The sequence below is a fragment of the Nycticebus coucang genome, chromosome X (assembly GCF_027406575.1).
Source record: "Nycticebus coucang isolate mNycCou1 chromosome X, mNycCou1.pri, whole genome shotgun sequence".
Classification (NCBI taxonomy): Eukaryota; Metazoa; Chordata; class Mammalia; order Primates; family Lorisidae; genus Nycticebus; species Nycticebus coucang.
In genome coordinates, this window is record NC_069804.1 from 186,710,538 (window position 1) to 186,721,534 (window position 10,997).

General features: G+C 57.5%; 4 protein-coding genes across 4 annotated transcripts; 2 read left to right on the forward strand and 2 right to left on the reverse strand.

The window, feature by feature from the left end:
* Positions 1-466: 466 nt before the first annotated feature.
* On the forward strand, positions 467-888 carry LOC128578101 (histone H2A-Bbd type 2/3-like). Its single transcript, XM_053580532.1, has one exon. The coding sequence runs from the start codon at positions 547-549 to the stop codon at positions 886-888; it is 342 nt and encodes a 113-aa protein (XP_053436507.1). The 5' UTR covers positions 467-546.
* A 1,006-nt stretch (positions 889-1,894) lies between these two features.
* Positions 1,895-3,250, forward strand: LOC128577540 (40-kDa huntingtin-associated protein-like). The gene has a single exon (XM_053579778.1). The coding sequence runs from the start codon at positions 1,915-1,917 to the stop codon at positions 3,010-3,012; it is 1,098 nt and encodes a 365-aa protein (XP_053435753.1). The 5' UTR covers positions 1,895-1,914; the 3' UTR covers positions 3,013-3,250.
* A 4,635-nt stretch (positions 3,251-7,885) lies between these two features.
* LOC128577556 (40-kDa huntingtin-associated protein-like) lies at positions 7,886-9,126 on the reverse strand. Its single transcript, XM_053579792.1, has one exon. The coding sequence runs from the start codon at positions 9,110-9,112 to the stop codon at positions 8,015-8,017; it is 1,098 nt and encodes a 365-aa protein (XP_053435767.1). The 5' UTR covers positions 9,113-9,126; the 3' UTR covers positions 7,886-8,014.
* A 1,012-nt stretch (positions 9,127-10,138) lies between these two features.
* Positions 10,139-10,560, reverse strand: LOC128578146 (histone H2A-Bbd type 2/3-like). The gene has a single exon (XM_053580628.1). It carries the CDS (start codon positions 10,478-10,480, stop codon positions 10,139-10,141), a length of 342 nt encoding a protein of 113 aa, XP_053436603.1. The 5' UTR covers positions 10,481-10,560.
* Between the last annotated feature and the right edge of the window lie 437 nt (positions 10,561-10,997).

Below are 10,997 nucleotides of genomic sequence, written 5' to 3' on the forward strand. Positions count from 1 at the left end.
CCATCTATAGGGAATGTCTAGAATAGGGAAACCTCTGTGGGCAGAAAGCAGATAAGTGGTAGCCAGGGACTATGGGGAGTGTGGGGTGGGGTGGGGCGTGGCAAGTGGCTGCTTAACGGGCACAGGGGCTTCTTTGGGACGCACTGAAAATGTTTTGGAACTAGGTGGCTGCGATGGCTACCCAACACTGTGAACGCATTTAATGCCACTGAGTCGTACCCACCCTCCTCCCACCCCTCCATCTTTCGCACGATGTCCCCGCCCAGTAGAAAGCGAGAGTTCCCCCAAGGAGAGGGTCCAGGGACCAGGGTACGCCGCGTCCTCTCAGGGCTGCCACAGTCGGTCCAGGCCTGCTTCCGGTGGCCCACGTGGAAGGCAATGACGTCAGCCAAAGCGTGCCGACGTAAGTGCACGCAGCTTGCTCCCCGACCAATGAGGGCCCAGCCCGCCGTTGCGCGGAGACAGAGTAAGGGCCAGTAACCGCTTCTGAGAGCCGTCGAGTCTAGCTAGGCTGAACTGAGGTAGAAGCTGCAGGCCGCGTCCAGCATGCCGGGCAACAAGAGCCGTCGAGGGCGGTCCCGTCATCGTCGGAGTCACCACCGCGGGCGCTCAGCCAGAGCCGAGCTGACGTTCTCAGTGAGCCAGATGGAGCGCCTTCTGCGGAAGGGCCACTATTCCCAGCGGCTGAGCGCCTCTGCTCCGGTTTTCATCGCTGCCATCATCCAGTACCTGACAGCCAAGGTCCTGGAGCTGGCGGGCAACGAGGCCCAGAACTACGGCCGGAGGCGCATCACCCCGGAGCTGGTGGACATGGCGGTCCACAACAACGCGCTGCTTGGTGGCTTCTTCGGGAGCACCACCATCTCTCAGGTCGCCCCGGGGCAGTAGTAGCTGCCGGCCTTGGCTCCTGAGCCTCGTCAGGCCTTGCTTCCGCCAGGCTGCCCATCCGTCCGCCAAGCTGCCCAGCTGCCATCCGTCCTCCCAGCTGACCGTCCGTCCTTCCAGCAGCCGTCCATCCGCCCAGCTGCCGTCCAGACTCTGCCCGTCCGTCCAACCCGCTGCCCATCCGTCCGCCCTCCCGGCACCAACGTCGCCCCCTCTCTGCCCACCCTCAGCGAGTTTCATTAAATGTTTGCAGAACCTCACGCGTGTGCTGGAGTTTGCGCTGCACAGGGTTACGGGGCTGCCATAGCCGCAGGGAGGGGCGGGTGGCCGGGGCACGGTGGGACTCGGCTGTGGCGCCTAGGAGCAGTGTCCCCCATTGGCAGTGCAAGGTGGCCCTGGGGGAGGGGCTGAGTAGGGTGAGGGGACCGCGGACTCCGCTGTCACCGTCACCGCTGAGCAGGTCGGGGCCTGCCTGGCCAAGGCGCCAGAATGCTGCGGTGATGGGACGGACCTGGAAAGGCTGCCAGGACAGGGGTGGACAGGTGGACGGAGCGGTCGGCGTGCGCTCCGGTGGGCTAGGGGCTTTGCCCAGGCAGGAGGAGTAATGACTACACAGCCCGGAAACACACAAACACGGACTAGGTAGGGGTCAGGCAGGGTCTCGAGTTGGCCGCCTCCAGACAGAGATGCTATGAGACGCCTTTAGCAACCGAGAGAAACAAGCGGTAACCTAGCAACAGCTGGCGGAAAGACCTGGCCCCAACTGCCTGCCAAGACCCTCTTTTGGAGATTGGCGGACAGACTCGACGTCGGCCAGGCTCCGCCCCAAGGCCCTCGATTTGCATACGCAGCTCACGACCAGGTCGCCCCGCCTCCGGCCCCCGCTCTTTGCATATCACCAGGGCGACGGGGCAGGCCCGAGCTCCCGGGCCCGGCGTGGGGAGGCGCAGGGCACGACGCAGCCCACCGAGGGCGCCGCTACGTCCACTGGCTGCGTCAGCGCGTCCGGAAGTGCTTGGGGCGGCGGCCATGGCAGCGGCGGCGGCCGCTGGTCTGGGTGGGGGTGCAGGCCCCGGGCCCGAGGCCGGGGACTTCTTGGCCCGGTACCGGCTGGTGTCCAACAAGCTGAAGAAGCGTTTTCTGCGGAAGCCGAACGTGGCGGAAGCCGGCGAGCAGTTCGGCCAGCTGGGCCGCGAGCTGCGCGCCCAAGAGTGCCTGCCGTACGCGGCCTGGTGCCAGCTGGCCGTGGCGCGCTGCCAGCAGGCGCTTTTCCACGGGCCCGGAGAGGCGCTGGCCCTCGCTGAGGCCGCGCGCCTCTTCCTGCGGCAGGAGCGCGACGCGCGCCAGCGCCTGGTCTGTCCCGCCGCCTACGGGGAGCCGCTGCAAGCCGCCGCCAGCGCCCTGGGCGTCGCCGTCCATCTGCACCTGGAGCTCGGCCAGCCGGCAGCCGCTGCCGCCCTCTGCCTGGAACTGGCCACGGCCCTGCGCGACCTGGGCCAGCCGGCGGCCGCCGCCGGCCACTTCCAGCGCGCCTCCCAGCTCCAGCTGCCCCAGCTGCCCCTGGCCGCGGTGCAGGCGCTCGGCGAGGCCGCCTCCTGCCAGCTGCTGGCGCGCGACTACAACGGCGCCTTGGCGGTCTTCACACACATGCAGCGCCTGGCGCGGGAGCACGGCAGCCACCCGACGCAGCCGCCGCCGGGGCCCCAGCCCGCGCTCGGCGGGACACCCGCCCTGCCCGCCGCGCTGCTCCCTCCGAACGCCGCTTCTGCGGCGCCCTCGCCCGCCGCCCTGGGCGCCTTCTCGGACGTGCTGGTCCGCTGCGAGGTGTCTCGCGTGCTGCTGCTGCTCCTGCAGCCGCCGCCCGCCAGGTTGCTGCCAGAGCACGCCCAGACCCTGAAGAAGTACTCCTGGGAGGCTTTCGACAGCCACGGGCAGGAAAGCGGAGGCCAGCTGCCCGAGGAGCTCTTTCTGCTGCTCCAGTCCCTGATCATGGCTACCCAGGAGAAGGACACGGAAGCCATCAAAGCGCTGCAGGTGGACATGTGGCCGCTGATGACCGCAGAGCAGAACCACCTCCTTCACCTCGTTCTGCAAGAAACCATCTCCCCCTCAGGACAGGGGATCTGATGGTGAATCACATTAACCAAGTGACTTTTTGCTGGCTATCGAACTTCACGGATCCACCTTTGCATTGGGGAGAAATAAAAGACATTGTTGCCGGTTCTGTGTTGTATGTTACCCTGTTGCCACCGTAGAAATGTAGCGACTGAAAGTTAACTGTATCCCAAATGCTTATTTACAAGTACATTTTCATAGAATCAGAATGGTGAATTAAGCTGGCTTAAAAACCAATTCAACATAAAAATGAGTATCCCTTTCACCCCTCGCCGCCTCCCACCCCCATTTTTGTTTCACAGTAACTGTGTCATTTTGCACTGCTCCGTCTAAATGCGACGTGCATAAGCTGTGTGATTTCATCGTGACACTTATTTCTTAGACACTAGTGTTTCTGTGTCTTGGTGATCACCAGTTTGCTCCCTTGATTCACCTACACCAGGCCTACACATGGGAGTCATTTTATTCCTTACAACCAGTTGCTGCAGCCCTCAAGCCAGGATAAGGCCGTTCTAATGCCCCCTCACCTGTGGTTTAGATGTACCCTATTTATACAGTGTGACTATCTCACCTACTTGTCAGGAGGCAAGAGGCAGCCCCAAATACTTCTCTTTCAGTGCCAGGATGCAGTCCTTCGTTTGAAATTTACAGTAGGCCTAGTATGTGGGCTAAGGGAGAGCAGTGAGAATCTACAGAGACCGTTCCTGAGGCAGTCCTTAACTCCTATCACTGCAATGCAGCTGTGTCCACTGCAACAGTTCCAGTGCCAATGCATCTATTTGCGTGGGAATTCACAGTTCTGGCTGTATACTCGAGGATCTTGCTGCAACTTTTATTTAACTCAAATATGTAAAATCAGAGTGTGGTTTGTTGGTATTGTGTGATCACATGACTTCAAGGAGGTGTCCTCCTGGTTCCCCCAAAACAGGATGGCCTTCCCTTTTATAACACTAAGTTTCTGGGGCTCTTTTGTTCAAATGTTACGTGCAAACCAGCTTAGCCGTTTTCTTACTGATTGAGTTGTTTTTACACGTTTGGCAGTGATCACGTGAGCTCTTCAAACTATAACCTCTTTCTCAAACGTTCAACTTTGGGAAAATGCATTCTTTTGGCTGAAACTGTACACAGTACTAATCTTTGGGGCTGAGATTTAAGGGACCCTGTTGGGGGGAGATGATTTTTTTTTGCAGTTTTTGGCCCTGGGCTGGGTTTGAACCCACCACCACCGGCTTATGGGGCCGGTTCCCTACTCCTTTGAGCCACAGGCGGCGCCCCGGAGGCGATTTTTTTCGCCATCTTGTCCTTTGGAGGTTGAGGGAGAGGTGTGGAGGATGGTCACTGTCAGTTAACTGCTTCAAAATGGGTGGGACTTTTAGGGTATTCTTTTCTGCTTCAAGGAGATGGAAGTAATGGGAAACACAGGAGAGGCCCATCTGAGACAGATCCAGCCACCACTCATCTGCTCTCACGTGGCTGCCAAAGGAAGGGTCCTACGGAGCCGGAGCCATACAGCCTAGCCCAACCTACTGCTAAAGTAGTAAGGGTACGTGTTCCTTTACTCTTTGGATTGTTTCTGGTATGCTCCTCTCAACCTGGGCGGCGGGCATGGTCAGCTGCCTTATTCTCTTATGACCAAAGAACTGTCGAGTTACAGAGCATGACTCATAATAATGTTTCGGATTTGGCCTTAAGGAGAAGCCTCCTTTAGGCCTCTGCGTCGGGGGCGGGGGCGGCGGGGGGGGGGTGAGGGAAGGGATAACCGGAGAGTCAGGTATGGACATATAGGCATAATTCTAGGAAACACTAAAACTCCTGGTTCCCATTTGCCGTTGGCTCATTTAAGTATCTCCCTCAGAAACTTAATGGCAGGCATAATTGGGCCAAGGCCAGATTTCAGCTTTTCTGACCGAGTTCTCTTGCAACATATCCCTCTGATATCAAAGTTAACACTGATTTCCAACATGCCAAAGACAAATATTTTTAAAGGACATAATTAGTTTTTAGCTTGAAAACCAAAGATAAAAGGTCCCTATCGTTTAAATATGTTCACGGACAATTCCAGATTGACGATCAAAATACTTTAAACCGTTGAACATGGTGGCAGTGAAGCAGCAATACTCGGAAGGTATTGGGGTTCCCCTTCTTCCCACGATGACAAATACTGCTTATGACAGAATATTTCAGATGTGGATGGTACAAAGACATAGAAACATTTCAGAACCCCTACGTTGGAGGAACATGATCAAGACTGAAATTAGTCAATTTAGGCAAGCTCCTTAGAGTGGTGGTTGGGGGTGGGGGAGACAGAGCCAGACTCTTATGTATCTTTAGATTAAAATAAGATAAAACATTTATTAACAACTCTCTGAGATGAGTTTTATTCATTTAATAAATGGCCATTGAGCAATCACTATGTTCTGGGTTCTAATCCAGTGGGGGGAAACTATAGCCCATGAATTTGGCCTACAGCCTGCTTCTGTACAGACTGTGACTTAAGAATGGCTGTTACATGTTTAAAGGATTGCAAATACAAGCAAGCAGACAGGAGCATGCAACAGAGACCATTCGTGGCCTGTAACGACTAACACATTTCCACCTAGCCTCTTACAGAAAACGTTTGTGGACCCACTCTAAGGAAGGGAGAGAAGCTTCGGGAGTTAACATTAATCTCTTAGTAGCAGAACCCTTTGGGTCTTATTTTAATAAATAAGAGTCTGGCTCTGTCTCCCCCACCCCCAACCACCACTCTAAGGAGCTTGCCTAAATTGACTAATTTCAGTCTTGATCATGTTCCTCCAACGTAGGGGTTCTGAAATGTTTCTATGTCTTTGTACCATCCACATCTGAAATATTCTGTCATAAGCAGTATTTGTCATCGTGGGAAGAAGGGGAACCCCAATACCTTCCGAGTATTGCTGCTTCACTGCCACCATGTTCAACGGTTTAAAGTATTTTGATCGTCAATCTGGAATTGTCCGTGAACATATTTAAACGATAGGGACCTTTTATCTTTGGTTTTCAAGCTAAAAACTAATTATGTCCTTTAAAAATATTTGTCTTTGGCATGTTGGAAATCAGTGTTAACTTTGATATCAGAGGGATATGTTGCAAGAGAACTCGGTCAGAAAAGCTGAAATCTGGCCTTGGCCCAATTATGCCTGCCATTAAGTTTCTGAGGGAGATACTTAAATGAGCCAACGGCAAATGGGAACCAGGAGTTTTAGTGTTTCCTAGAATTATGCCTATATGTCCATACCTGACTCTCCGGTTATCCCTTCCCTCACCCCCCCCCGCCGCCCCCGCCCCCGACGCAGAGGCCTAAAGGAGGCTTCTCCTTAAGGCCAAATCCGAAACATTATTATGAGTCATGCTCTGTAACTCGACAGTTCTTTGGTCATAAGAGAATAAGGCAGCTGACCATGCCCGCCGCCCAGGTTGAGAGGAGCATACCAGAAACAATCCAAAGAGTAAAGGAACACGTACCCTTACTACTTTAGCAGTAGGTTGGGCTAGGCTGTATGGCTCCGGCTCCGTAGGACCCTTCCTTTGGCAGCCACGTGAGAGCAGATGAGTGGTGGCTGGATCTGTCTCAGATGGGCCTCTCCTGTGTTTCCCATTACTTCCATCTCCTTGAAGCAGAAAAGAATACCCTAAAAGTCCCACCCATTTTGAAGCAGTTAACTGACAGTGACCATCCTCCACACCTCTCCCTCAACCTCCAAAGGACAAGATGGCGAAAAAAATCGCCTCCGGGGCGCCGCCTGTGGCTCAAAGGAGTAGGGAACCGGCCCCATAAGCCGGTGGTGGTGGGTTCAAACCCAGCCCAGGGCCAAAAACTGCAAAAAAAAATCATCTCCCCCCAACAGGGTCCCTTAAATCTCAGCCCCAAAGATTAGTACTGTGTACAGTTTCAGCCAAAAGAATGCATTTTCCCAAAGTTGAACGTTTGAGAAAGAGGTTATAGTTTGAAGAGCTCACGTGATCACTGCCAAACGTGTAAAAACAACTCAATCAGTAAGAAAACGGCTAAGCTGGTTTGCACGTAACATTTGAACAAAAGAGCCCCAGAAACTTAGTGTTATAAAAGGGAAGGCCATCCTGTTTTGGGGGAACCAGGAGGACACCTCCTTGAAGTCATGTGATCACACAATACCAACAAACCACACTCTGATTTTACATATTTGAGTTAAATAAAAGTTGCAGCAAGATCCTCGAGTATACAGCCAGAACTGTGAATTCCCACGCAAATAGATGCATTGGCACTGGAACTGTTGCAGTGGACACAGCTGCATTGCAGTGATAGGAGTTAAGGACTGCCTCAGGAACGGTCTCTGTAGATTCTCACTGCTCTCCCTTAGCCCACATACTAGGCCTACTGTAAATTTCAAACGAAGGACTGCATCCTGGCACTGAAAGAGAAGTATTTGGGGCTGCCTCTTGCCTCCTGACAAGTAGGTGAGATAGTCACACTGTATAAATAGGGTACATCTAAACCACAGGTGAGGGGGCATTAGAACGGCCTTATCCTGGCTTGAGGGCTGCAGCAACTGGTTGTAAGGAATAAAATGACTCCCATGTGTAGGCCTGGTGTAGGTGAATCAAGGGAGCAAACTGGTGATCACCAAGACACAGAAACACTAGTGTCTAAGAAATAAGTGTCACGATGAAATCACACAGCTTATGCACGTCGCATTTAGACGGAGCAGTGCAAAATGACACAGTTACTGTGAAACAAAAATGGGGGTGGGAGGCGGCGAGGGGTGAAAGGGATACTCATTTTTATGTTGAATTGGTTTTTAAGCCAGCTTAATTCACCATTCTGATTCTATGAAAATGTACTTGTAAATAAGCATTTGGGATACAGTTAACTTTCAGTCGCTACATTTCTACGGTGGCAACAGGGTAACATACAACACAGAACCGGCAACAATGTCTTTTATTTCTCCCCAATGCAAAGGTGGATCCGTGAAGTTCGATAGCCAGCAAAAAGTCACTTGGTTAATGTGATTCACCATCAGATCCCCTGTCCTGAGGGGGAGATGGTTTCTTGCAGAACGAGGTGAAGGAGGTGGTTCTGCTCTGCGGTCATCAGCGGCCACATGTCCACCTGCAGCGCTTTGATGGCTTCCGTGTCCTTCTCCTGGGTAGCCATGATCAGGGACTGGAGCAGCAGAAAGAGCTCCTCGGGCAGCTGGCCTCCGCTTTCCTGCCCGTGGCTGTCGAAAGCCTCCCAGGAGTACTTCTTCAGGGTCTGGGCGTGCTCTGGCAGCAACCTGGCGGGCGGCGGCTGCAGGAGCAGCAGCAGCACGCGAGACACCTCGCAGCGGACCAGCACGTCCGAGAAGGCGCCCAGGGCGGCGGGCGAGGGCGCCGCAGAAGCGGCGTTCGGAGGGAGCAGCGCGGCGGGCAGGGCGGGTGTCCCGCCGAGCGCGGGCTGGGGCCCCGGCGGCGGCTGCGTCGGGTGGCTGCCGTGCTCCCGCGCCAGGCGCTGCATGTGTGTGAAGACCGCCAAGGCGCCGTTGTAGTCGCGCGCCAGCAGCTGGCAGGAGGCGGCCTCGCCGAGCGCCTGCACCGCGGCCAGGGGCAGCTGGGGCAGCTGGAGCTGGGAGGCGCGCTGGAAGTGGCCGGCGGCGGCCGCCGGCTGGCCCAGGTCGCGCAGGGCCGTGGCCAGTTCCAGGCAGAGGGCGGCAGCGGCTGCCGGCTGGCCGAGCTCCAGGTGCAGATGGACGGCGACGCCCAGGGCGCTGGCGGCGGCTTGCAGCGGCTCCCCGTAGGCGGCGGGACAGACCAGGCGCTGGCGCGCGTCGCGCTCCTGCCGCAGGAAGAGGCGCGCGGCCTCAGCGAGGGCCAGCGCCTCTCCGGGCCCGTGGAAAAGCGCCTGCTGGCAGCGCGCCACGGCCAGCTGGCACCAGGCCGCGTACGGCAGGCACTCTTGGGCGCGCAGCTCGCGGCCCAGCTGGCCGAACTGCTCGCCGGCTTCCGCCACGTTCGGCTTCCGCAGAAAACGCTTCTTCAGCTTGTTGGACACCAGCCGGTACCGGGCCAAGAAGTCCCCGGCCTCGGGCCCGGGGCCTGCACCCCCACCCAGACCAGCGGCCGCCGCCGCTGCCATGGCCGCCGCCCCAAGCACTTCCGGACGCGCTGACGCAGCCAGTGGACGTAGCGGCGCCCTCGGTGGGCTGCGTCGTGCCCTGCGCCTCCCCACGCCGGGCCCGGGAGCTCGGGCCTGCCCCGTCGCCCTGGTGATATGCAAAGAGCGGGGGCCGGAGGCGGGGCGACCTGGTCGTGAGCTGCGTATGCAAATCGAGGGCCTTGGGGCGGAGCCTGGCCGACGTCGAGTCTGTCCGCCAATCTCCAAAAGAGGGTCTTGGCAGGCAGTTGGGGCCAGGTCTTTCCGCCAGCTGTTGCTAGGTTACCGCTTGTTTCTCTCGGTTGCTAAAGGCGTCTCATAGCATCTCTGTCTGGAGGCGGCCAACTCGAGACCCTGCCTGACCCCTACCTAGTCCGTGTTTGTGTGTTTCCGGGCTGTGTAGTCATTACTCCTCCTGCCTGGGCAAAGCCCCTAGCCCACCGGAGCGCACGCCGACCGCTCCGTCCACCTGTCCACCCCTGTCCTGGCAGCCTTTCCAGGTCCGTCCCATCACCGCAGCATTCTGGCGCCTTGGCCAGGCAGGCCCCGACCTGCTCAGCGGTGACGGTGACAGCGGAGTCCGCGGTCCCCTCACCCTACTCAGCCCCTCCCCCAGGGCCACCTTGCACTGCCAATGGGGGACACTGCTCCTAGGCGCCACAGCCGAGTCCCACCGTGCCCCGGCCACCCGCCCCTCCCTGCGGCTATGGCAGCCCCGTAACCCTGTGCAGCGCAAACTCCAGCACACGCGTGAGGTTCTGCAAACATTTAATGAAACTCGCTGAGGGTGGGCAGAGAGGGGGCGACGTTGGTGCCGGGAGGGCGGACGGATGGGCAGCGGGTTGGACGGACGGGCAGAGTCTGGACGGCAGCTGGGCGGATGGACGGCTGCTGGAAGGACGGACGGTCAGCTGGGAGGACGGATGGCAGCTGGGCAGCTTGGCGGACGGATGGGCAGCCTGGCGGAAGCAAGGCCTGACGAGGCTCAGGAGCCAAGGCCGGCAGCTACTACTGCCCCGGGGCGACCTGAGAGATGGTGGTGCTCCCGAAGAAGCCACCAAGCAGCGCGTTGTTGTGGACCGCCATGTCCACCAGCTCCGGGGTGATGCGCCTCCGGCCGTAGTTCTGGGCCTCGTTGCCCGCCAGCTCCAGGACCTTGGCTGTCAGGTACTGGATGATGGCAGCGATGAAAACCGGAGCAGAGGCGCTCAGCCGCTGGGAATAGTGGCCCTTCCGCAGAAGGCGCTCCATCTGGCTCACTGAGAACGTCAGCTCGGCTCTGGCTGAGCGCCCGCGGTGGTGACTCCGACGATGACGGGACCGCCCTCGACGGCTCTTGTTGCCCGGCATGCTGGACGCGGCCTGCAGCTTCTACCTCAGTTCAGCCTAGCTAGACTCGACGGCTCTCAGAAGCGGTTACTGGCCCTTACTCTGTCTCCGCGCAACGGCGGGCTGGGCCCTCATTGGTCGGGGAGCAAGCTGCGTGCACTTACGTCGGCACGCTTTGGCTGACGTCATTGCCTTCCACGTGGGCCACCGGAAGCAGGCCTGGACCGACTGTGGCAGCCCTGAGAGGACGCGGCGTACCCTGGTCCCTGGACCCTCTCCTTGGGGGAACTCTCGCTTTCTACTGGGCGGGGACATCGTGCGAAAGATGGAGGGGTGGGAGGAGGGTGGGTACGACTCAGTGGCATTAAATGCGTTCACAGTGTTGGGTAGCCATCGCAGCCACCTAGTTCCAAAACATTTTCAGTGCGTCCCAAAGAAGCCCCTGTGCCCGTTAAGCAGCCACTTGCCACGCCCCACCCCACCCCACACTCCCCATAGTCCCTGGCTACCACTTATCTGCTTTCTGCCCACAGAGGTT

Bases quoted from the DNA above. Each gene is read 5' to 3' on its own strand.
- LOC128577556 (XM_053579792.1), bottom strand. From the start codon at position 9,112: ATGGCAGCGGCGGCGGCCGCTGGTCTGGGTGGGGGTGCAGGCCCCGGG.
- LOC128578146 (XM_053580628.1), bottom strand. From the start codon at position 10,480: ATGCCGGGCAACAAGAGCCGTCGAGGGCGGTCCCGTCATCGTCGGAGT.
- LOC128577540 (XM_053579778.1), top strand. From the start codon at position 1,915: ATGGCAGCGGCGGCGGCCGCTGGTCTGGGTGGGGGTGCAGGCCCCGGG.
- LOC128578101 (XM_053580532.1), top strand. From the start codon at position 547: ATGCCGGGCAACAAGAGCCGTCGAGGGCGGTCCCGTCATCGTCGGAGT.